Source organism: Mobula hypostoma, chromosome 20, assembly GCF_963921235.1.
Source record: "Mobula hypostoma chromosome 20, sMobHyp1.1, whole genome shotgun sequence".
NCBI lineage: Eukaryota > Metazoa > Chordata > Chondrichthyes > Myliobatiformes > Myliobatidae > Mobula > Mobula hypostoma.
The window spans coordinates 49,280,279-49,307,641 of record NC_086116.1 but is presented as its reverse complement, the minus strand read 5'-3'; the positions used below and the strand labels follow the sequence as shown (position 1 = coordinate 49,307,641).

The window sequence follows — 27,363 nt, the reverse complement described above, 5'->3', positions numbered from 1 at the left end:
GCCTCTACCACTTCTACTGGAAGCTCGTTCCACACAGCTACCAGTCTCTGAGTAAAGAAGTTCCCCCTCATGTTACCCCTAAACTTTTGCCCCCTAACTCTCAACTCATGTCCTCTTGTTTGAATCTCCCCTACTCTCAATGGAAAAAGCCTATCCATATCAACTCTATCTATTGCCCTCATAATTTTAAATACCTCTATCAAGTCCCTCCTCAACCTTCTACGCCCCAAGAATAAAGACCCAACTTGTTCAACCTTTCTCTGTAACTTAGGTGCTGAAACCCAGGTAACGTTCCAGTAAATCTTCTCTGTACCCTCTCTATTTTGTTGACATCTTTCCTATAATTCGGTGACCAGAACTGTACATAATACTCTAAATTTGGCCTTACCGATGCCTTGTACAATTTTAACATTACATCCCAACTCCTATACTCAATGCTCTGATTTATAAAGGCCAGCATACCAAATGCTTTCTTCAGCACCCTATCCACATGAGATTCCACCTTCAGGGAACTATGCACCATTATTCCTAGATCCCTCTGTTATACTGCATTCTTCAATGCCCTACCATTTACCATGTATGTCCTATTTTGATTAGTCCTACCAAAATGTAGCACCTCACACTTATCATCCTCGCCAGGAAAAACACTATTGCTGCATGCACTCTGACAAGTGTCATACGATTCAATGAAATTGCCTCACATTCTTCTAAACTCATAAAATGCAAGTTACAGTCTGCTTAATCTCTATTCAAAGGACAAACACCAGCCTCTTCAACCCCATCCCAGAAGTTGATCTGTGACTTTCATCATAACCCGCTCTAACGCAAATATATCCTCCCCAAGTTTAGGGATATAGATATGTAAAAATATTTCAAATCCTGTCTCACCAATAGGTTGCCTTTATCTTCAGGTCAAATCATATTGCAATAAAGACTAATATACCATATGCTCTCCCAATTGTTTGCTGCGCCTGCTTATTAACTTTCAGTGATTTATGTACAGATCCTTCTGAACAGCAATACTTATTATTCTCTTACCATTTAAGAATACTGCGTCATTCTAATTATTCTACCAGTGGATGACCTCCTTTTCCCTCATTACATTCAATCTGCCATGTCCTTATCCATTCACTTGGCCAGATGTTACCTCTTTGGAGCCTTTTTGCATTTTAGGATATATCATGAAATCTGTTCCCAAGTGGAGTTTAAAATATACTCTTTTTTTAACCTGCTGTTTCAATTTCATTCCAATCTGGACCAAATATAAAAGGGTCTCAATGACTTCTGTTCCCTTGGTAGAGCAAATTTCATCCAGCTTATTCCTTGAAGCTATTTTTTCCTTGTCTTCACGTTGGGAAACAACAAATAGAAAGGGATCAACATACAAAAAGCTGGAGGAACTCAGCAGGTCAAGATGCATCTATGGAGGGTAATGGACTGCTGATATTAGAGAAAGCAAGGTAGAATAGAAAGGCAAATCTCTCTGAAAGTCAGAAAGTCATTCAGCCCTGAAATGACTAACTACTTCTTCCAAATCTTTTAAAAAGAGATCAACAGGAAAGTATAAGAAAATTATATAAGGATTTGGTCAAGAATAAACAGGTTTACTCTTAAGTAACATCAGCCTGCTGAAGGTAGAGTAGGTTACAAACATAATGTTCCTTCTCATTTTCCAGTCTTTAAAATTTTGGGGAGCAAAATTCTGAATCAGAATTATTATTACTGACATATGATAAATTTATTGTGTACAGTACAAAGTCATAAAAATCTATCAACTACAAAGATAAATAGATATTGCAAAGTAAACGAATAGTGAGCTAGTGTACGTGGACCATTCAGAAATGAGCTAGTTTTTTTGGACCATTCAGAAATCTGGTGACGAAAGTGAAGAGGCTGATCCTAAATCATTGAGTGTGGGACTACGGGCAGTAATGAGAAGAGGAAATGTCCTGGATAGCGAGGGTCCTTAATGAAGAATGCCACCTTCTTGAGGCACTGCCTCTTAAGGATGTCCTCGATGGTGGGAAGTGTTGTGTCCACGATGGAGTTAGCAGACGCTGTAACTCTCTGCACCCACTTGAGATCCTGGGCTTTATTAAGTTGTTATGCAACCAGTCAGAATGCTCTCCACCCTACATCTATAGAAATCGTAAGGGCCTTTGGTGTCACACCAAATCTCCTCAGACCCCTAACAAGTGTGGAGGCACATTTACTGTTGAATATGAGAATATCCACTGATGAAAAGATCCAGCACATTATCATCCGCAACTTCCGCCATCTTCAACAGGACCCCACAACTAAGCACATCTTTCCCTCTCCACCCCTCTCCGCTTTCTGCAGGGATTGGTCCCTCCGTGACTCCCTGATCCACACGTCCCTCCCCACGGATCTCCCACCCGGCACTTATCCCTGTAAGCGCAAGTGCTACACCTGTCCCTACACCTCCTCTCTTGCCACCATTCAGGGCCCCAAACAGTCCTTCCAAGTGAGGCAACACTTCACTTGTTAATCTGTTGGGGTCATCTATTGCATCCGGTGCGGCCTCCTCTACATCGGTGAAACCCGACACAGATTGGGGGACCGCTTCGTTGAGCACCTCCGCTCCGTCCGCCACAGCAGACAGGATCTCCCAGTAGCCACCCACTTCAGCTCTGCTTCCCACTCCCATTCAGATATGTCCATACATGGTTTCCTCTACTGCCATGATGAGGCTAAACTCAGGTTGGAGGAGCAACACCTCATATACCGTCTAGGTAGTCTCCAGCCCCTTGGTATGAACATAGAATTCTCCAACTTCCGGTAATTCCCTCCCCCCCCGTTCCTCTATCCCTATGTCACTCTGCCTCCTCCCTCAGCTGCCTATCGCCTCCCTCATGGTTCCTCCTCCTTCTACTACCCATTGTGTTTTCTCCTATTCCTTCTTCACCTTTCCGGCCTATCACCTCCCTGCTTCCCCTTCCCCACCCCCTTATCTTTCCCCTTACTGGTTTTTCACCTGGAACCTACCGGCCTTCTCCTTCCCACCCTCCCCCCACCTTCTTTATAGGGCCTCTGCCCCTTCCCTCTATAGTCCTGACGAAGGGTTCCGGCCCAAAACGTTGACTGATCGTTTCCACGGATGCTGCCCGACCTGCTGAGTTCCTCCAGCGTGTTATGAGTGTTGCTTTGACCCCAGCATCTGCAGAGTATTTTGTGTTTGTGAAAAGATGTGACATTTATATATTTTCCCAAATATTCTTCAGTGATCACCAACTAACAAGAAGTCCAGCAATTTATGTTTGTTCCGGGTTTGTGTTTCAGTTTATGATTGAAATTTTATTCTTTGTCCTTCAGTGTTAATTTAATTATATGCTTGCCAATGTAATAGACAATGCGACCACCAATTTAACTCTTGGCACTAAAATTATTTTACCACAGACATAAAAAGTTACAAAATTAAAAGCTAATCTTTGATTATTTCCAAAATGCTATTTTATAAAAGTGATTGAGTAATTATTCTTAAGACCATGAGATATGAGCAGAATTAGGCCATTTGACTCATTGAGTCTGCTCTGCTATTTCATCATGGCTGATCCATTTTTCCTCTCAGCCGCTGTCTCCTGCCGCCCCGCCATATCCCTTCATGCCCTGACCCATCAAGAATCTATCATTCTGTGCCTTAAATATAAAGACTTGGCCTCTACTGCTGCCTGTGGCAAAGAATTCCACAGGTTCACCACTTTCTGGCTAAAGAAACTCCTCCTCATCTCCATTCTAAAAGGACACCCCTCTATTTTGAGGCTGCGTCCTCTGGTGTGAGATTCTCCCACCACAGTAAACATCCTTTCCACATCCACTCCATCAAGGTCTTTCACTATTTGATAGGTTTCAATTAGGTCACCCCTTGGTCTTCTGAGTTACAGTGAATTCCAGTTCCAGACACATCAAATGCTCTTCATATGACAAGCAGTTTAATCCTGGAATCATTTTCGTGAACCTCCTTTGACTCTCCAATTTTAGCACATCTTTTCGAAGATAAGAGGCCAGAACTGCACACAATACTCCAAGTGAGGCCTCATCAGTGCTTTATAAAGTCTCAACATTACATCCTTGCTTTTATATTAACTACTACAGTGAACTTTTTGGCTATTTTCCAAAGTGCAGTGTTTTGGTTTGCAAATGCCATGATGCAACTGATGAATGGTTATCACACCTAATCTTCATGATCATCCACATCAAGAGAAAATTATCTTGAGTTCCACCAGTACACTAGTGGGAAATGTACTGTGCCATGAGATCATGAGATTCCTGGTGCTTCAGCAGATCACATCCAGAAGAGCAGTTCGGGTGAGCTATCAGCATCCTTGTTGTGAGAAGTGTGTCCAATTGCACTAAACATCCTAAAATTATGAAACTGAAACAGACAAGAATTAGGAATCCAGTAAATGACCATGGTCCATAAAGTATCTCAACATTCTGGCAGCTAAATCCATTTCCTGACCTTGAGCTGCTCATGGAAGTCAATAATGGGGGTGTCAGTTCCATAAAATGGGATGGTTTCCCGGTATCCTATCTCTTCTGTCACCAAAGCAGGAGTCTGCTGGAAATTGGATGACTGTGTATCATGAAACATTGTCAATAACCCATCTCTGGCTTTGAAGCAATGAGAGAAACCAAAACAAAAGGAACCTCATATTTCAGGTCCCTCATGGCTGAAACTATTCCAGATCAAAAAGCAACTTTTTTTTAGTTTAGAAAGAAATCTTGAGTAGTTTGCTCCCAGCAGAATAATCAGTCATCTTCTTGGGATGGTTGATCTACTGTAGAGACACCTGAATATCCTGTCCTGCAGTAATATAGGAGCCTTCCTGACCATAACTGAGCCTCTATTTCAAGAAATAGAAACCACATTCAGAATTTGAGTTAGGAATTCAGGAACTGCCCTGAAGGAGAATACATCCTCGACTTCTTCAGGAGTGGAGATGAAGAAAGAGGAAACAAATGAAAGTGTTTATAAAATAAATTGGACAAAAGTTGCTAAATTATCGTGTCTTGAAAAGTTTGCAATATTCAGTCATGTTGGAACAATGTTCTTAACAAAACCAATGTAGGATGCTCGTAAAGAATTCTTCAATTTGCACTCTTTACCTGCTTACTCCCACTAAATATTGAGCCTTGTTAAGACTCAGAGCTTATAGTGCAGAACTATGAGCCAGCTGTGTGCAAGGTTTAAAGGATCGTCAAAGGCTTGAGTTTTCAATTTGCTCCAATTGGATCTCTTTCCTCTAGCAGCTAATAATTGCTTCACATAAGATGGATTTGAATAGATGCAATGCAGTTCCACATAGAACAAAATTACACGTAAGAAAGCTTTCTCAGTTCATAAACTACACCCAATGCAACACAACATACAGTATATGAAATATTGATTATTCATCAGTCATAAACATTTACCCGCAAACAGTCTTGTGAATTCTTTCAATTTATCTTCTGAATAGCAGTCATTTCAAATGATAAATGAACCAATTGCCAGACCTGTGGGATTGATGGATGCAAAACAGTGCAGGCACACTGATTAAATTCCTAATTGACTATTAACACCCGATCTCATTTGTCAGTTTGCACATTCCTTGCTTGCAACAAGTATTAGATGTGTAGTGAATGTTAGGTTATTGCTTTAACGTTTACTAATATCTGGTTTGTTCTCTGGATATCAAAACTATTTTTGTGTTAATTTTGACCAACATTAATAAGGATTTCCTAACAAAGTAAATTAGGTGACTGTAAAAAAAACATTTAAAATGAGAACTGTTTCCTGATTTACAATAGAAAGAAATTTCAACATAGGTTTATGGCATTCTGGGGAAAAGATAAGTTTAAGGATATTGTGCAGTAAACTAATTAGAAAGAACATTGGATCAGTTCCAGATTCAGTGAATGTTGAGAGTAATGGGAATTTCAGATTGGGTCTAAATATGGAGACTGAAAGAAAGAGCAAACATTAGGATCTAAATCCTTTTCATACATTCCTCTCACTTTTTAATTAAAATTTGATTTCCAACCTTGGTTTGATAGTCTGAATTTAAATTCTAATGCATTAATAAGGACTTCTTCAATTAGTCTGTCTGTTCGCACCACTAGGAAACAAATTTCTTCACTGAAAGCTGAACTGCATTTACTGAACTTTATAGAGGCAGCAAGTAAAGACCATTTAAATTCTATTATCTTCTGCAGTTAAGGACAGGATATGTACTTTGGTAATTCTCTTGTTTCTTTCTCCAGACCACTGTTATGCTCAATACAACTACAGCATCTGTTCTGCAGTTCTCCATTGGTGAGTGATGGAAGTTGCTTCTTCCGTAAAATAGCCCAATTGGCATTGAAGTACCAATAAAGTGGAAGTATTTTGAACTCTTCGGGAAAAGCAGGGACCTAAGCTCAAGACTTCACACATTAATTAAATGAATATTTGACTATATTCTATATGTTGCCCATAAATTTATATTTGGGAAGTATTTAAGGGAAAATGTTATAATTCAATGAAATTGTTCCATTACTTATCTTATAACTGGAAACACAATAAAGATTGCAAGTGCTGGAAATATGGAATAACACATAAGCTGCTAGAGTAAATCAGCAGGCCAGGCAGCATCTATGGAGGGAAATGGACAGTCAACATTTCAGGATGAGCACCTTCATTGGGACGGGGAAGATAGAAGGGAGATGGTCAGTATGAAGAGGAGAGGGGGAGGGATGAGACAGGTGCTACTAAGTGATTGGTGGACAACTGGTAGATGTAGTGGGAGGGGGAGAGGTCGTGATGGGCAATAGAGGAAGGCAGGTGATAGGTGTAAGCAGACAAAAGGGAAAAGAATGGCAGAGAGAGATAGATGGTAAGGAGGAGAGTGAAGGTGGAGATAACTGCTGGAGGGTGATAAGTGGGGACACAAGGTTTACTAGTGCTAGAACCTGATTAAAAATATGATCATGGAAACCATTAGGGGAGAGTTGAAGGAAAAGGTGAAACCAGATGGGAGCATAGATACAGTTGGTAAAGTGGTGGGTAGTAGGAGGATAGAACCAGGAGTCACAGAAACAGGTCCTTCAGCCCAAATGGTCATGCTAGCTACAGCATCCTCCCTAGTCCCAGTTGCCCACTTTTGGCTCATAACCCTCCAAGCTCTTCCCCTGCATGAGGCCTCCATTGGTTGGGGTCAACCATGGATGTTGTGTGCCAGCTGTCTATGTTGTTGGTGCAGCATCATCAGTTGATACACAAGCCAGGGCATGACTCAAAGATTCAAAGATTCAAAAAACTTTATTGTCATTCTAATCATACATCAGCTCTGCAGGGCAGAATGAGACAGCATTTCCTGGGAGTATTGCAATCATAACATAACAAACGCAACACTAAATAATAAACATAATAAATAGAAAAACACAACATCCACATGTCAGTTAAATCAAGTTATAAGTGTCCAGTGCAAGTTAAAAGTGTCCAAAGCAGAGTCAGGTGGAGCAGCTATTTAGTAGTCTGACTGCCTGTGGGAGGAAGCTGTTTAGTAGCCTTGTGGTTTTAGTTTTGATGCTCCTGTAACGTTTGCCTGATGGCAGAAGAACAAACAGTTCATGGAGATGGTGTGAGGGGTCTTTAATGATGTACTGTGTCTTCTGGAGGCATCGACTCTGAAAGAGGTCTTGGACAGAAGGTAGGGAGACCCCAATAACCTTCTCTGCTCCCCTAACCACCCTCTGCAAGTCCTTGCAGCAGGAGTACCAGGTTGTGATGCAAAAGGTCAGCACACTCTCAACCACGCCTCTGTAGAATGTAGTCAAGATGTTAGTGGGGAGTGATGCTTGTTTAAGCTTCCTCAGAAAGTGCAATCTCTGCTGGGCCCATTCCACAATCCCAGTGGTGTTTCTGGACCAGGTGAGATTGTCCGAGATCTGCACCCCAAGGAGCTTGGTGTTTTCCACTCTCTCCACTGTGGAGCCGCTGATGCTGAGGGGTGTGTGCTCAGGCTGAGACCATCTGAAATCCACGATCATCTCCTTGGTTTTGGTGACATTAAGCATCAAGTTGTTATCACAACTTGACAATATGGAGAGCAAGCTGTTGCCCACAAAGCAGGCTTCCCCTCTCTGTGCAACTGACGAATCCAAAGGAATAGCAGAGACTGATACAGTTTGGCACCAGCAGAAGTTGCCAGTCAGTGTTGAAGTCAACGTAGGGATTCCAGCTCCAGTGTTTTTCCTCAGGATTTACTCCCGAAGCCATCTCCATGAGTGGATATAGCTGTAAGGCAGCAGAAGTCTGAGATCAGAGTTTTCCTTTTCCTAGATGAGCTGTCAACCAGGACTGATGACCCGACCCGCATGTACCTATCCAAATGCCTCTTAAATGTTGTCATTGTACCCACCTTGGCCACTTCGTCTGGCGGCACATTGCAGGTACTCGGTGTCCTCTGTGAAAATAAGATCTTTTAAATCTCTCCTCTCTTATTTTATATCCGATCCCACCGGTTTTGGACTCCCATCCCCGGAGAAAGACTGACTATCCATCTTATCCACACCCTCATGGTTTTATAAACTTTTGAGGTCACCTCTCATTCTCCCATGCTGCAAGGAATAACAATCCAACATAACGAATCTCTACCTATAATTCAGACCCTCTAGTCTGAGCTCATCATTGTAAATCTCTTCTGCGCTTTCTCCGGCTTGACAATGTCTTTTCTATAACAGAGTGACCAAAGCTATACACAATACCTCAAGTATGATCTCACCAACTGCAACATTATGTCCCTACTCTGAAACTCGTCCTCAACTCATGAAGGTAACATGCAGGAAGGAGAAACAGACAAAGCCAATGATTGGGGGTGGGGGAAGAGGGATGACATGGGGAAAAGGAGAAAAAAATGGGAAGACTGGAGATGGATTGGAAGGAGAGAGAGAGTGAGAATGGAACAGAAGGGGTCCAGGCTCACAAAGATTGGAAAATTTAGTAATTATATCATTGATTTGTAGACCTCCAAGGTGGAATTATGAGATGCTGTCTGTGTTGGACCTTCCCCTTCCCCTCTTGCATGTTATCTTTATCAGTCGAGGCTCTGAGTTTCAGAGTAGAGACATTGTATTGCAGTTATACAAGTCATTGGTGAGACTACACTTGGAATATTGTGTATAGTTTTGAAGCAGGAATTTAAGACTTTCCCTCCACGATATTTCACATGGCACTTTGTAAGATCTCAAAGCAAGTGCCAGAAGGATGCTTGGAGTTGAGGTACTTTGTCTCTATTTTGTGTGAGGAATTCACAGAGCTGTGTTAGCCTCCTATAAACATTGACCCACTCATAGGATACCACTTCAGATTTTTAGGAGCTTTTTCTGGTATCCATCAGACAAGACGTCTGGTAGAAAATTCTGCCAGTGTACCTTTATTTCTTTTTAATATACTATAACCAAAATTGATCTTCCAGAATATCAATTACTATACAAGAAATGTGATGGCATTTATAAATAGTCAGAGATAATAACACTCCATAAAATAGGGAGTGAGTTATTTGCATCTCTCTCCAGCATCGGTCCACTAACAGCAGCAACAGAAACCCACTTGTCACTTTCATCACCAAATTCTGCACTTGTCCGAGGGGTAATGATTTGGGATCCAACTTCAAACATTGGTGAAGAGAAAGTAAAGCTGTAATATGAGAGGAATCCCGATAATAATATAATAATAATAATAATAATAATAATTTCCTCTTAAAGCCCATCCCCAATTTTCATTTTTTACTCTCTCTGTTCTTGTGTGTCTCCTTTCAGGGGTTTCCAACCTTTTTTATGCCATGGACCAATGCCATTAAGCAAGGGGTTCATGGACCCCAGGTTGGGAACCCCTGCTAGAGAAATGCATTGTCTGGACAAAAGAGAAAGCGAAACAACTGAAACCTGTTGTTAGTGGGTGGAGGAGAGGAGGAACCCGGGAGACTGATGCCATGTCCAGCTTGATGAACAGTAGCAGGTTGTCACTGTGTGCCATAAGGGAGTCCACTGCCCCTGTCAGGCTGACTGGCAGCTGGTGGTTGGTAGAAATTTAGTCCAAATAGGTTTCTCCCATTTCCCAATGAGTTTTGCTGGGTTATTGCTGGAAGCTATTTGAAAATTTAGGGCACCATCAATTATAATAAAGAGGCATATTGTTCCTCATTTCATTTACTTTATTATTGTTTCATTTCCATTGATACTTAGTTGAAGAATTGTGGCCATGAATAAATTAGCAGCAGTCACTTATTTACAGTTTTTTTTTCAAGAATGCATAGCAAAACAGGTTTATGTAAAAATAAAATAATCTTTCATTCACATTCATCTATATGGGATGTGGTTCTGTAAGTTAGACCATCAATGCTAATGCACAAATTAATATTTTTGCCAGTAAAAATTCCAGATGATTAGTAAATTAAATATGAGCATTGCACATGGATACCTTTCGTCAAAAATAGATGCTTATGGACATAGAAATATAGTTTTTCGGCTCTTGATTATGTCGCTCTTTTTATGTAGTATCTTCAAATGTGGCATTCCAAATTGTAAACTTTCCCTTAATAATGCAGACTATTATAGACCAAGTTAAATAGAATTATACTTAATTTTGTTTCATTTGTTTCTGAGGAACAAATAATAAAATAATTTAAAAGTTGCTGGTGAACGCAGCAGGCCAGGCAGCATCTCTAGGAAGGGGTACAGTCGATGTTTCGGGCCGAGACCCTTCGTCAGGACTCAGCCCGAAACGTCGACTGTACCTCTTCCTAGAGATGCTGCCTGGCCTTCTGCGTTCACTAGCAACTTTGATATGTGTTGCTTGAAATTCCAGCCTCTGCAGATTTCCTCGTGTTTGCGTTTTTAAATGAAATAATTAGTTTTGTTTACAAATTAGATGACATTTGGACCTGTTCCGTTCAACATTTCCAATTTCTAGTGAGCTACGACTTCAAATGCAGTTATTTGAAATGTTCTTTTTGTCTCCTCTTGTAAAACGTTCATGGAAATTCAACATACAAGATTTCTTTAATAATATAGTTAACCTTTTCATTACCAAATCTTCTTTTTGGGTCTTAACTCCTGCCCATTTTATTTAGTATTTACTTCAGTGGGGAAGGTGATTGGTAACCTGTAAGTGATACATATCAAGCCAAATCATGGGAAAAATTTCTTTTTTCTGTGCATAATGGAGTGCTTATTTAGCGTATGGCCCAAGCAAACTGCCAAATACTGTACATTTTAATCCTGTGTCGGACAAGTTGTTAACTTGTCATATTTTTCTTTAATTTGCTGTTTTAAAATTTATTGCTCAACATTTTTTCATTGACAATGATCAATGTTCATCCTGTTATTTATTGTTTTGTTTTGTTTGAGAGAGTTGTCAAGTAATTTGCGTCTCCTTCAATCTGCTACCAGAATCTAAGCAGGAGAGGTTTAGGAGGCTTAACCACTATTCCCTTTGCGTTTTAATATGGCCATCACTCATAGGTCCCCAAAGGCACTGAAATCAAGAAGTCATGAATATGAATTAAAGTACTTTGTTTCTGGTTCCCCTGTTAAATTAAGGATCCTTTTTCACCTATTGTATCATGTATCATTTAACTGAGGAAACAGAGTTCCATTTCACTCGATTTTAGCCTGTGATCATAAAGAAGGTTCTTGTGAATGTGGATCATATCTTCAGCTCCTTATCAGCCTCTTATGCAGTGCAGCAATCTACCCATGTTCAAATACCTGAGAAAATACAAACTGAATTGACTTCTCAACTATCTGCGCAGAGCAGAGCTGTGAGTAAGAAGAAAGTGAAATGACAAAATACCAACACATATCATTACTGGATTTTCAATCTTGCTTTAAGCTTTAGGAAATGGGTATAGAAAATTATACCACTACTGAAACATTTGATTTTTTTTTTTGGAGACTCTCAAAAAAAGAGCAAGGTGATTTATCAAAGGAGTCTTTTTTACATCATTAATTTAAAAGAAAGTTCTAAATAAAGAACCTGTATCTGCAATGTAAAGTGAGATAATTAATGCAGAAATCAGTCCTGTCAGAAAATTGTGATTAATTTGTACTTAATTATAGCTTCAGGCCACCATCACCTAATAGTAATAGGAATTACAGCCAGTCAATAGATCAAGATAGCATATCAGGCGGCAAGAATATCAGGTGCCTGAAAGCCCTAAGGAAATTATCTTCTGACATTTGGAGTCTGGTGCAACTTCAAGAACAAGCACCAATCCTATATTGTTTGTAAGGAGATTGCTGTTAGGAAAGCCCTACACACTGCTGAATGAAGTATTTTGAGTGGATCACAGTGGCTGAGTAGCGTCCATGTTCATATTTATGAGCTGCTTTCTGTCACTAGACAAAATCAATTTCTAACCAGGCAGCTTAATAGAGCATTGTGCAGAAGGAATGTGTTCAATAGAGGTGAATTAACCAAGAGCAGGTGGAAGAATGATGCATCGTTTTAACTCTCCTGAGCTGAACTGCACTTCACACTGGAAGATAATGCAATGAGTTTTTAGAATACTGTAAATCAGGACACTAAAAGCCCTCAGCGGATCAAGCTGCATCTATGGAGGCAAAAGGTGTAAATCAATATTTCATGTTGATACCCTACATCAGCAGTGAGAGCGAAGAGGAAAGATTGCTGGTTTATAGCAATATAAGGGTGGGGTGGTGGAGGAATGGGAAGTTACAGGGGGAACTATATAGGGAGGAGATGCGAGGGGTGATTGATAAGTTTGTGGCTTAAGGTAGAAGGAGTCAATTTTAGAAAACCTAGCACATTTATTTTTCAACATAGTCCCCTCCTACATTTACACACTTAGTCCAGCGATCGTGGAGAATACGGATCCCTTCTTTGTAGAAGTCGGTGTCTTGGACCTCCAGGAAGTGGTCCACAGCAGGGGTGATTGATAACTTTGTGGCCTAAGGTAGAAGGAGAAGAGTTATACAGCTCTCGTTACATGCACGTGCAGTTCAACTCTTTGAGTGATTGTGCAGAAAGTTAATAACTCATCTCCTTCTACCTTAGGCCACGAACTTATCAATCACCCCTGCTGTGGACCACTTTCTGGAGGTCCAAGACGCCGACTTCTACAAAGAAGGGATCCGTATTCTCCACGACCGCTGGACTAAGTGTGTAAATGTAGGAGGGGACTATGTTGAAAAATAAATGTGCTAGGTTTTCTAAAATTGACTCCTTCTACCTCAGGCCACGAACATATCAATCACCCCTCGTATTGGACAGATAGAATCTGGTGGTAGGAGGATGAGATGGGAAAGATGAACAAAGGGAGAAGAAAATTAGGTGGACAAGAGGGTGTGTTGGGGGAGAACACCAGGGATAAGGGTTATCTGAAACTGAAAAATTCAATATGCATCCTGTGGTGTTGTAAGCTCCCAAGTATAATATGTGATGTTCTTCCAATTTGTGTTTATCCTGTAACAGACAGACTGGTCAATGTAGGGTTAAAATGATATTACAGACAGAGCTCAAGATAGTCATTGCACAAAGAGCACAGAAACTCCGCAGAACTGAGCCTAATTTGCATTGATTTAACTGATGTAAAAGAAGCCACATTACAAATGCAGCAAGCCAGGTTATAATAGGTACAGCTGAATCTCTACCTCACCTGGAAGTACTGGTTAGTTCCATGGAAGGTGGAGGACAGGACATGAAGGAACATATGTTGCACTTCCTACCGTTATAGGGGAAAGTGAAGAGAGTGGTTCCTCTTGAGGGAGGGAGGGGAGAAGGCTTGACTGGTGGTGGAATCACATTAAGTATGCCAGATGGCAAGGCTGGGGGGGTGAAAGGTGCTGTTCTGAATGGAGAGGGGGTGGGTGGTGAGAACAGACATGGGGAAATGGAGGATAGAAAGTGAGGTCTCCATGCCGCACAGCAGAAAAGAAGCCACGTTTCTGGAAAACAGACAACATACCAGAAGCTCCGGAGAAGAAGGCCTTGTCTTGAGAACACATAAGGCGGAGATAGACATTGGAGAGCAGGAGGTGGAATGTTATGCTTATAAAATGCTGGAAAAGCTCAGCGGAAGAGAAACAATTAAGACCTCAGGTTGACTTGTTCATTTGAATGCATGCAAGGATCTCAAGGAGAAATAAAATTCTATTAAGTTTGAAGTAGAAAAGATTTATAGAAAGCTGAATGTGATTGCAGTACAAGACTCCATCATTCACCAAGACCAGATCAAAGTGTCTTAACTCAAAATCTACGGCACTTTTGTCATAACTCCATTGAACAGTCAACTACAGTGAGTACAAGGACGCCCTTGCGTTGTTTAGTCAATGCTCCCGGTTAATTTATGGTTGAAAGCTGTTATTGTTCATAGCACAATGTATTTTTGCAGCTGTGCTGAATGGCATAGTAAAATGTGATTGCTGGTGTGGACCAGGTTTTAAATTGGAGACAGCAGGAGATGCATGTTTATGGTTTTTCTGAAGTGAAAATCAGAATTCTATCCTGACTGATATACTTATTAATCTTCAAAAAGTACCAAAGGAAGTATGCATCCGAGCTGTTAAAATGGCAATTGAAGCAAGAGAAACTACTTGCATTACCAGCTCCTAATTTTTTTTCCCAATTTATTCAGCCTTCCCTCTGGGAGAATGTGACAGATGATTTCCAGGGTTGTGATTTATTATCAATACATCACATCTGTCATGAATGATGCAAAATTCAGTATTTACATTTAACTACAAATCAGTCAATAATTTCATCATAAATCAAAAGCACCAACATCTAAAGACCAACAGAGGGGCGGCAGAAGGTCACTCTGCTGTGCTTGCTGATGCCGACAAGTGATCGTTTCCTGATGCTATTTGTTTTCTCCCCTGATCTGGCTTACAGGGTCTGGCACTTGTCGCTATAGCTACACTGATCCCAGTATCGCTGTCTTCTATTCCAAGAACTCCTCGAGCGATTGGATTGTTTTGGAAAGGATCAGGTTTGTGCAACCGGAAGTTGATAGTTAGAATAAGTGACAGATTCTTTCAACAGCAGGATCAGGCTGAGTGATGATTGACAGGTCTCCCTCTATGACCAATTTTAAAGAATTGGGGAAAACCTACTACAAGCAGAAATGGTTCTTAATTTAGATGGGCTTATTTAATGAAATAATTTGCTCATTTTCATTCCCCTACAGTCATGACATAATATTTACTAAATTGAACACCTTTTAATGGCACAGTCACCAGGCTGAAGACGTACTACTTCGGAAAGTATAGTGGCATTTTCTGGGTTAAAGAGTCATTCCTCACCAATTATGTTTTTTTTATCTTCTTAGTCCCTTCTGTTCACATGCATGCAGTACATAGGAGGCCTTTACCAGTCCTTCAGTGTTGTCATTGAAGCAGCTGCTAAGAGACTTGTCAGATGAACCTATTTGTTTTCTCTTATTTGTTCTGGGTGCAGGGCCACATTGATCAACTGAACGCACAGAATTTTAAGGCTTATAGGTATCCTCAAATACACAGTCCCTTTTGTTAAGTCTACGTGATGTAATTTCACTGAACTTATCCTGTCGCTGAAATAAACAAGTTTAATTTTGCTTTCATTCACTGGTTCCACTGTAACCTTTAAACAAACTGGAACCAAGCTGGCTCTGGCCTGGCTGGTAGCCGTGAATGGAACCAGTGCCGTTTAGCTGCTCACAGGTAACTGTACCCTTGGCTTATGCAGCCAATGTGACTGTCACTCCACCCCATCTCTGTATTCCAGTGACAGAACCTGAACAATGAGAGATCCACCTCTTTGCATTGAATCCGGTCGAACCTGATGCAGGATGTGGATCCCCATTTCTTTACATTGGGAGTCCTGACATGGAGATTAAGATCCAGACAGTGAAAGCAAGCTTGTGGGAGCAGTAGATCATTAACAAGGCTAATAATACATTGATCTTAAGTGAATGAGATTTTGAATACAAGGGCAAAGATGTTTCACAACAATTATTCTGTCTTGGTGGGTGCCACTTGGTTTTCTTTGCGAAATAATTTACTGGTAATAGAGGAAGTGCAACAAAAGTTCACCAACTGATTCCTGAGATGGTGGGACTTGTCATAGGATGAGAAATTAATTCAACTATGTCTGTAGTTACTAGAGTCTTGAGTTTAAAAGAATAAAAGGGGATTGTATTGCAACTTTCAAAACTCTGGCTGGGTCTAACAAGCGAGAGGGTGGGTTCTCCAGCTGTGAGGGTCTAGAAGGGGGTCACAGACTCAGATTATAGTGTAAAACTTTGAAGACTGAGATGAGAAATGACTCCACTCATGTGATAGTGAACCTGTGGAATTCACCACCACAGAAGGCAATAGGAAGGGGCTAAGTAAATTTCTCGACAAAAAATGCATTAAGGGGTATGGGAAGATTGTGCTCAGTCTTTTTGTTTACGTTTTGGATGCGGACTGTGGACTATAGACTCTTATTTTTCAGTCTTATAGTTTCTATATTCTGTGTTTTCTCACCCAAACTTCCCTTTTTTTTGTGCGGGGAGGGGGATTTGGCGGTCGATATACCTGATCCGTTTTGTTCATTATTTTGTGCAGGAAGATAGATTTGGGGGTTGACGTGCCTGATCTATTTTGTTCACTTTTTTGTGCAGGAAGAGGGATTTTGGGGTTGATGTGCCGGGTCTGTTTTGCTCATTTGTGTGGGAGGAGGGATTTGGGGGACAATGTGCATGATCTGTTTTGTTTGTTTTTTGTTGTACAGGACATGAGATTTGGGGGTCAATGTGCCTGACCCACTTTGATCAGTGTTTGTGCGGGAGAGTGAATTTGGCAGTGTTGATGTTCCTGTTCCATTTTTCTTTTTTTTTGTGGGGAGGTGGGATTTGGGGTTGATGATCAAACTGCCATTCTTTTCTTTCTTGGTTTTATGGTTAACTGGAGAATTGAAGAATTTCAGAGTTGTATACTTTGATAATAAATGAACCTTTGAATATGATTTTGAGATACAGGATGAACCATATTGAATGGGAGAGCTGGAAAAATGGCTTACTCCTTTTTTATTTTAATTATTTAGTTGGGGACATTTAAAATTGCTGCTTGAACTGTACAGACCTTAACAAGAGGCTAGGCTCTGCCCACCCCCCACCCCTTTCCCGCCTGCCAAGAGGTTTTAGGTGGGGTCTGAGCTGAGGTCTGGTTGCTTTTAGGGCAGCGATACACTACACATCTCAACACCAGGATCCCAAGAGCATCGGACCCACACAGGGTTTACCAACACAGAGTAAGGGTTTAAATAAAAGACAGAATGCCCACTGACCAGTGGGCTGAATTGAGTATGATCAAGCACAGTGAACTTACCAGACCATCTCTCTCATTAAATACATTTGGGATTAGGCTCAAAAGCAATACGGAGAGAGAAATAAGTTTTGTCAATGAAGTGACAAAAAGAAGCAGGAAAAAATGTAAGAAAAGACGTTTTACAAAAATTACAAGAACCAGACTGAGTGGTTTAAATTCTTCTATTTCTAAACTGGAGCATTTGGCACCGCATTGATAAGCGCTATATCAATAAAATAAAATTACCCCACTAGTTAGTGGCAATTTTCTGCATTGAAGCTAAGATACAAATTGAAACATGCAGGTACAAGTGGTGACGATGGGTGAGGTTCTCTTTCAGCAGGATAAGTAACTGAGTGGTGTAAACTGGCCAGTAATTTCTGTGCCTTCACTTGTCTGTCATGGCATTGAACTTTTAGCTTTGTTCAGTGGAACAGCTGCTGGTTTCTGATATCAACACTCGCTTCCAACCATACCAGCTCTCCAAATCACACCTGCCAACCTACCAAAGCCAACAACGACAGTTCAGGCCTTCACTGGAAGTATCAGCGGGCGCAGCAAATCTCAATATACCTTCAATCTCGGTTTTTTGAAGGTTTTAGGGTATTTTGAAAGGCTTTGGATGAGAAAGAGCTGTATCTGAGTGGGGTAAGTTTCTGGTAATATACCCTTGCCATATGGCCTGGAAGAAGAGTTGGACATTAAGTTACATACACCAATTAAAGATGAAAATAATGAAAAGAAAATTTGCATCAACCCATTTGCATGATTTCACCTTGTGAACTCTAAATTCATTGAAAAAGTTAAGCGATGAGAAGATAATGGCCTCAAATGAACTGGAAGAATTCCTCACAGAGCTGTGAACATCAATGTTTGTACCTGAGGAATAAGCTCAGGACTTTTGAGCAGTGATTGCTGCTATTAAGTACAATGCACCCTGATGTTGGACTCCTTGAAGTTCAGTGATTTCCCGGCTGTCTACTTAATCTGTGACAAGTTTGGACTGGTACAGGTACAGTACAGTAACTCTATTCATTCCAGTGGAGAGGAACAGCTGTAAAAGGGAGAGGGATATCTTTGGTAATTGATGTATATTTAACTCAATAAATTCAAACACGTTGTAGGTGCTTTATAGTCTTTCAAAATGTTTTAACATTCGTTTTCTGAAAATTTCTAGACATTTTAGAAAGCTTTAACCAGAATATTTCATTCTTTTCTCCATTGTTAATGATCACGACTTTTTTAAGTTTAGGAGCATGGCATCACCTGCTATTGATTTCCTTGGAGTTTATGATTTACAAAGTACTTTTCTGAGAAAGTTTGAGCAGGCTTCCTTGAGGAACAAGTTACCAGGTAGCATGGGTGGTTATGTTGCTCTGAGGCATTTCTGAGGATATATAAGAGCAAGAAAGCTACAAGGTAAAAGATATAGAGAACATCAAGAGATAAATAACCTATGCGTTTAATCTCTACATTACAGAGCTCCGTCCAACACCAACACCGTTATCCACATTATCTATCTTCCCCAAGATGCCAAAGGCGAAAATATCAACTTTAAATGGGCGCAGGAATCTCTCCAAGCAAATCAGGTATATGAAGCCTGCTGGGCTCTGGATAACATTCTGATCATCAATGCTGCCCACAAGCAGACGCTCTTGGAAGATAACCTGGATCCAGTCGACACGGGCAATTGGCTTTTCTTCCCTGGAGCTACAGTGAAGGTTTGCTCTCAATAATCCCCTTATCTTCATCATTTGTTGTTTTGTACCTTCTGCCTCTTTGCACTATCTCAATTTTAATTTAATAAACTTCATAATTCTGTAGAGAACTCATCTCCAATGATCAATGTGTTAAAATATGATTGCCATTAAAAGGTGCCCCTGTTGGAAGAATGCATTAATTTAAACCTGTTTACAAATGACATTTAGTACAGTTTAGTATGGAATTTATATTGCAGTAATGTGCTAGTCCATCTGGCTCTCAAATATGTCCTTCTGTCTGCTTGTCTTGAATTGACATCTTCGTAATTTCAGAAATTTATGGTGTTCACTTGTTCTGAAATGAAGGTGTTGAGGGCAGATTCCTCTCCATCTGTCACCAGCCATTTGCAATCTGCCATTGTCCAAACCCAATGCGTGCAAGCCAACAGCAGTAATCATAGCAAAGTGTGAGGGCCAGCTGTCGGAAAATATCAGCACAACAGCGAAGCCTTAGGGAGGAAGTCAAGAATTTATTTTATTAGTATTTGATGTGCATCTAACCATGAGATAATAAAAGTGACAGAAAACATTTCTAGGACATGAAGGTGAGGTCATTTGGATTTGCCTCTGGTGGGACAACCTTGAAATGGGAATTGCTTTAGTTTATCTGAGCAGTCTGCTTGTTTTGGAAGCTAGCCTTAAATTTCCTTGTCTATTTTAATTATTTCTGTTGACAATATTGGCATTCTTTTGCTTAAGCAATACAGTATAATAGGCCTATTTATCCTCTGGAGTTCCGTGGTATGGTCAATAAATTGGAATGCTTGACTGAGTAAATGCTTAGAAATTGTTTATCCCCCCAAACCAATGGATATTATCTAAGGATAATGAGTTGGTTATTTTGAACTGAGATGAGACGTTTCCACACCTTGGGAAAGAGAGAGAGAAGGATTATAGTATTGGGGAAGTCAATTAAAGCTCTCATCTTAACTGTTTCTCATGGTCAATCATTACAACATTGGTCTCATGTTTGTTGCTTGAATTGAGGTTTCACTGTTACAATGTACAGATGTTTTCCTGTCTTCCAATTCTGAATGAGATATACAGTACAATGCAAAAGTCTTAGACAGAGAGAGGTAGAGAGAGAGAGATAGCGAGAGAGAGCACGCTAAGGTGCTAATACTTTTGCCCATTTCTGTATTTGTCAATGTGGAGTGGAGGGCGAGTTTGTAAATCTGGTGGGAGCAAAGGATGTCGGAATGGTGAGGGTGGGAGGGGTGGGGCAGATGGCAGAGAAGGAGTGCTAGGAGTGAGGGGTGGTGCAGGTACAGACACACCCAGCCCTGAGACACCTGGCAAGGTCATTTGATTCCAAACAATTGGTTTATTGAGCCTGTGTCAGTGAGCCGCGAGGCTGAGAAATTGGATAATTTCCAGGACGTGAGTTTGTAACTGATCAGGGAATAAAAGTAAAACTTCAGCTGTAGTTAATTAGGTTTGTTAATGCTTCAGAAGAGCTCCAGAGATTTGAAGGTTTATTTTGTGTAACTTAGCACTGCATCACCCCAAGTGGCTGGAAATGTCTTATTAAAAAAGACATTTGGATAATTCCCATGTTCTATTAATTTTGAAAGGATAAGAGAAGATAGTCAGTATAAAGAGGTAAAGGCTGCAAGCAATAAGTGAATCCAGGTGAGAATGGCAAACACAAGGAAATTTGCAGATGCTGGAATTTCAAGCAACACGCATAGAAGCAGCTGGTGATCGCAGCAGGCCAGGCAGCATCTCTAGGAAGAGGGAGATGCTGCCTGGCCTGCTGCATTCACCAGCAACTTTTATGTGTGTTGCCAGGTGAGAATGGGTCGATTAGTAGATAGAGACAGATGGGTAAAAGGAGGGAGCCAAATATGGGAGGGAAGCTGGGCAGATAGGCACATTGGGGGAGGGAACAGGGAACCCAACAGGATGAGTGTGTGGGTGATGGGCAGATGGAGTAGGTAGGATAATGGTTGGTCGTGGTAGGAGGAGGGTAGGATTGTGGGTGGGTCACAAAGACAAAGGGACAGGAGGGGAGCAGGTTACCTGAAACTGGGGATTCCATTGTTCATACCAGTGAGCTGTGGACTAATCAGGCTGAATATGAGCTGCTATTCTTCTAGTTTATGTTTGGCTTCGCTTTGGGAGAGTGGACAGGTGGAAATGAAAAGGGGCATTAAAATGGCTTACAACTGTGCGCTCCAAGTGTCAGTCTGTCATGCACCCACCTCTATCTCCCAGTTCCACTCGTCCTCTTCCTAACTGGCTCAATCTGCCTGTTATTCTTCACCTCTCCTCAGTCCACCGATCTCCCACTGGGTCCAGGGCCACCTCTCCCCTTTTCCCCTTCCATCGTTCCCCTCCCATTCAGTTCTGATTGACTGGAAGTTGTCCATGCCTCTGCCGAGATGCTGCCTGACCCTCTGAGTTTATCCAGTAGCTTTATGCTTCATTTGCAGTCTCGTATATTTGTTATTTCAAGTGTGGAACAAACAGGTAACTGCATAAAGGAGTCAAGTCGGGGGAGGGAAGGATGAAAGTGCAGACTGCTAGAGGAGTGTGAAGTAGAAACACAAAGGCTACCTGTACTGGAATCTGAGTAATAAGGAGGAAGATGATATGGGAACCATTATGGGTAAAAACGACTCGCACAAACTGCTGGAGGAATTCGGGCAGCATCTATGAAAATGAATAATCAGTCAACATTTTGGGCAAAGTTTCTTCATCTTGGCTCAAAGCATTGGCTGTTTATTCACTCCCATTCACTGCCTGACCTGCTGAGTTCCTCCAGCAGTTTGTGTGTGTTGTTCTGGATGACCAGCATCTGCAGAATCTCTTGGGTAAAAACAACTGCTTGTTTCAGTCTTGAAAATAATCAGTTGACCATCCACAGCTCTTTTAGTAAATTCATGACGTGCCATTTTAGGATTTGCTCAATCTGTTCCATTTGGAATTCTTATAACGAGGATCAGCGTTTTGACTAAGTTTCTGCACGTTCTGGGTTTGAGCCTTTCTTTGTGAAACATTTTAAGGTGGATGGAATATCTTTTTTCCTTTCCACTGTTGTGGGATATGCCAAGTCTAACCTTCATTTGCTGCCATTTATCTATAAACTTCCAGGTCTGTTTATTCCATCAGTTCTTTCTGCTCTTGTATCTCTTGTGTCAATATGGCTGTGACACTGAGTCTGCTCATCAACGTAAACCCAACGTATACCTGTCAATACTCTGGTTCCTTAATGACATCCCTAAACCTTCCAACACTGAATGTCCTGTAAGCACTTGAATTAAACTCGAAATAATCCTTCGACGAACACAAGCTTAATGTGTCATTTTACTTTAACGCAAATATTCGTACAAAAATTGCAACTATTGTAGTTGCTAAAAGTCAGTGCGGATTAGTACCAAGCCATCAAAGAACTGCTGAAAACTTAAACCATATATTCCCTTTTGCTGTCATATTAAATATAATTAGCTCATTCCCCATTAAATTAAGTCTATTGGAATTTATTTCACCCCTGACATGTACTTCAAAGTCATTCAGAGATCTTTGAGAAAGATTGAAAGGAGCCTTTTCACAAGTGAAAGCAATGTCTAATTCTAATAAATCTGGCATCCCAGAGTAACTGGACATTATCTGTGAGTTTCTCAGCTCACTTCATGCAGGATCACTCTGCTCATGCACAAGAATTATACAAATCTTCCATCTTCACCACAGCATATTAGCCTGAATTATTTTTCACTCAGCTGCATGAAGGTACGAAATTGACTGACTGAATCTGCAAATTGTTTATTTTTTGTTAAACAGTTTAAGATGGCTTTCTACTGCTATATGATTCAGTTTTAATATAACATTAGGCACTCCCAACCTGACAAAATAAATTTTCAGTTTAGGTCAAACTCTGAAATGTGCAGGTTTAGTATCAAAAACACTGATTTTGAATTTGCTTTAGTTCAGTTCATGAAGTGCGACATTGGGCCAGAGAGTCTCTGTGTGTTAGAGTTCAAGAGATCTATCAGGATTTGAGGTGCAAAACTGTTTTCCAATATAATTTAGTGCTAAGGTTATATAATTTATTTCTTTATTGAGATACAGCGTGGAGTAGCCATGCCATTTATCAATCCTGCGATTTAATCCTAATCTAATCACAGATTAAATTTACAATGGCCAATTAATCTACTAAATGTTTCGTCGGACTGTGGGAGGAAACCAGAGCATCTGGAGGAAACCCATGCAGTCATTGGGAGAACGTACAAACTGCCTTACAGGCAGTGGCAGGAATTGAACCCGGGACCTCTGTACTGTAAAGCGTTGAGCTAACCATTACGCTACCATGCCAACTGCTTTCCCCAGTACTGGTGCCAGTACCTCATGAACGGGACCCAATTTCTCACACAGCAGTCCTTGAACCATTCAGCTCTCTGATCTTATTTAGCCGCTGGCAAATTGCATATGGCTCAGATAGTAATTTAGTGATCATTTCCTTGGGAATCCTGTTTTTAATATGGACTGCACTGCCTGTGGTCTACAAGTAGAAACCCTTTTGTCCTATCTGTAAGGATATATGAAGCATAAACACAGGTAAGCCATTGAGTCTGAACTGCATGGTCTGTCAAACAGTGATATCATTACTGATCTCTCACCTCACCACCATCTACCTGCAGAAGCCTCTGTTCATTGATTCCATAAATATCTAAAATCTATTCATTTTTGTCATGAATATAAAGAACAGCTGAGCCTTTATATCGAAGTAAGTTCTCATAGATATAGGATTCAAAATATCAACTAACAGAGTGATGAAATTTCTTCTCAACGCTGCCTGAATGACTGACCACTTACTTTCAAAGTCAAAGTTGGGTTATTGTCATATGTACAAGTACATGAAACTCATGCTTGCACGAGCACCACAGGCACCTTGCATCACTTAAGCAGCATTCACAAGAAAAATGTAGTAAAACATAAATGATACACAATTTTTACACAAAAACACAATCAGAACAGAAGTGCACAGTTGGACTGTGACCGTGGATCTACACATCCTGTCCAGGAGAAACTTCAATTCTATGTCTACTCTGACAAGCCTCATAAGAAGCATATGTCATTCATTGATATCATCTCTCATTTATTATCACTCATTCCATCGTAGACTAGAACAACTGTGTCTTTCCCTTCCCAATCCAAGTTCCTCTCCCCAGACCTGGGTAAGATGTCCTTAACCCTCGTGCTTGGTAGACAATACAGCTTTAAGTCATGCACTTGCAACTGCTGAGAACAATTTCTATTGTCCCCTTAACCACTAAATTCCTTTTCGCACTGCCCCCTCCCCCATTTGATTGGCCCTCTTTTCCATGATATTATGTTCAGTTTTCTCATTTACTCCACTGTCTCTATTATCATTCACATTGGTGGACAAGTGTAAGGGTCACCTCTCAAGTAATACCATCTTATGGATTTCACATATCTGAGTCATTCATAGTTACGCCCTCCTGCCTGTCTTGGCAACCAATACCTCAGTACGTGATCTAGGAATGTTTAATGGTTGAATTTAATATCAGAGAATGTATACAGTATACAATCTGAAATTCTTACTCTTCACAGACGTCCACAAAACAGAAAAAAGCCCAAAGAATGAATGACAGAAAAGCATTGACCCCCCCCTCCCCCTACTTGCACCAGCGAAGGCACTGGCCCCTCCATCCCCCACCATGAAAGCAAACCCCCAAAGAGACATTGATCTAGAATGCATCAAAAGCTACAGCCATCCCAACATTTTAGTATCTCAGACAGGCTCTCTCTCTCACTCACTAGTGAGGGAGAGAGAAATTTCTCCTGCAACGATGGGAGCAGGAGACCAGCAGCTCGCTGTTTCGATGTTACAATCTTCCATTTCGCTTCTCCAAGTCTTCCAACTTGAGGATCGACAGGCTCTCACTCACCATCAAAAGAGAGAGAGAGAATCACGAGTACAAGGGCCTTCCTCCAACAGCAGCACACACTGCCTGCTCTCTCAAGGTTCAGTCCCCTGTGATGCTTCAACCGGCGACAACAGCGAAGAAGCAGGTCATCCACAGGGCCACACCCCGAAGGTGCACATCTTCCAGACTGCAGCTGAGGATACTGAAACACCAAGACGCACAGCGATTCAGGGACCCACACTCATGGAGAACCACGGTATGAGCTGCAGCTGTAGATCACAGACTCCAACAGGACCCCAGCCACCTTGAAAAGAAAAGAAGGACATGAGAAAAGAAGAAGAAGCTGTTTCACAAGCGAACTTGAAGAGGTCACCTGGGTCTGCAAAAACCTCTGGCGGTATCTTTTTCTAGCTCGTCCCACCAACTTCTTGGAACAAAGTATCCAGGTAACTTTCACCACTCCCTGAGGAATGAAGAGGTGGAGGGATGGGTTAGTAAATTTGCTGATAACACAAAGGTTTGGGGTGTTGTGGATAATGTGGAGGGCTGTCAGAGGTTACAGCGGGACATGGATAGGATGCAAAACTGGGCTGAGAAGTGGCAGATGAAGTTCAATCCAGTTAAGTGTGAGGTGGTTCATTTTGGTAGGTCAAATATGATGGCAGAATATAGTATTAATGGTAAGACTCCTGGCAGTGTGGAGGATCAGAGGGATCTTGAGGTCCGAGTCGAGTCCATAGGACACTCAAAAGCTGCTATGCAAGTTAACTCTGTGGTTAAGAAGGCATACGGTGCATTGGCCTTCATCAACTGTGGGGTTGAGCTTAGGAGCCAAGAGGTAATGCTGCAGCTATATAGGACCCTGGTCAGACCCCACTTGGAGTACTGTGCTCATTTCTGGTTGCCTCACTATAGGAAGGATGTGGAAACCATAGAAAGGGTGCAGAGGAGATTTACAAGGATGTTGCCTGGATTGGGGAGCATGCCTTATGGGAATAGGTTGAGTGAACTTGACCTTTTCTCCTTGGAGCGATGGAGGATGAGAGGTGACCTGATAGAGGTGTATAAGATTGATGTACACCTCTATCAAGCGATGGAGGTGTACAAGAGGCATTGATTGTGTGGATAGTCAGAGGCTTTTTCCCAGGGCTGAGATGGCTAGCATGAGAGGGCATAGTTCTAAGGTGCTTGGAAGTAGGTACAGAGGAGATGTCGGGCCTAAGTTTTTTATGCAGGGAATGGTGATTGCATGGAATGGGCTGCCGGCGGCAGTGGTGGAGGCAGAAACGATGGGGTCTTTTAAGAGACTCCTGGATAGGTACATGGAGCTTAGAAAAATAGAGAGCTATGGGTAAGCCTAAGTAGTTCTAAGGTAAGGATATGTTTGGCATGGCTTTGTGTGCCGAAGGGCCTGTATTGTGCTGTAGGTTTTCTATGTTTCTACGAATCACAATGTCAGAATCTTGGACTCCAGCTCAGCAGCCCTGAAGAGCTGTACAACCTGTTCTCGGATGTGCTTGCGAAGGATCCCTGTGGTTTCCATCAACTCCTACACAGTCAGGCTGCAAAGTCAGTTACCATGTCTGCTTTAAAATAATTTCCTTCATCTTATAGTTTTATTAGTTCTATAACTTTTGCAGACACCTCAAAAAAGTCTGAACTGTTTGGAATTGCGCTCATTTCCAGATGGTTACCTAGGAGACTGAAGCCTATTTATTTAATACCAGTGTGATTTTATACCATTACAACTTTAAAGTATCTGGTTAAAATATTTTAACTGTAAAATTATATTAAGCAAATTTTAATATTATAACTAAAACTATCTATAGATTATTTGGAAGCTGCATTCAGAAGAGGCTGTACTAAAAACATTTTTTGTTGGTCCCACAGAATAACATGGAGCACATTGTGATTTTACATTGAAAATTGTACTTGTCTAAAATTTACTGGGGTATATCTCCTTTTGGCTAATAATGTAACCTATAGAGAAAGTGCAATGAGAGAACAGGATTTATTTTGGATGGCACTGGTGAGACACAGCTTTGCTGGCAACAAACAAAACTACTAACTACTATATTTACCACACTTTTTCTGGACTATGATCGCTGCAATCAAGAGCCAGTAATTTCCCTTTGCGAGCTGTGCTTTTGAACTGACTGTACGACCTTGTATTTATGTGGTGTTCTGGGAGATTCAGTGAACTGGAGGCTCAAAGTTACATGGCTGCGGCAGCCATTGCTGAAGCGGACTTGGGGCCAGCTCAATGTGGCAGGCCCCAGGCCTGAGAGTAAGGGATGAGTCAATGTTTGGCCAGTTTCATCACTGGGCCAGATTGAAAAGGTCGGGGCTGGGGGGGGGGGGTGAGGGACGGGGCAGTGTTCGGC

General features: G+C 41.2%; 1 protein-coding gene across 3 annotated transcripts in view; it reads left to right on the top strand.

Annotated features, from left to right (window-relative positions):
- reln (reelin) overlaps positions 1 to 27,363 on the top strand; it is a 329,082-nt gene that overhangs the window by 122,766 nt on the left and 178,953 nt on the right. Inside the window, exons 9-11 of one of the 3 annotated variants that reach the window (XM_063072853.1) lie at positions 6,262 to 6,313; positions 14,894 to 14,990; positions 18,809 to 19,049. In XM_063072853.1, the coding sequence (XP_062928923.1) occupies positions 6,262 to 6,313; positions 14,894 to 14,990; positions 18,809 to 19,049 (390 nt within the window). Of the gene's footprint in view, positions 1 to 6,261; positions 6,314 to 14,893; positions 14,991 to 18,808; positions 19,050 to 27,070; positions 27,138 to 27,200; positions 27,267 to 27,363 lie in introns of those variants that run through there. The other 2 variants (XM_063072852.1, XM_063072851.1) reach the window with 2 other exon arrangements.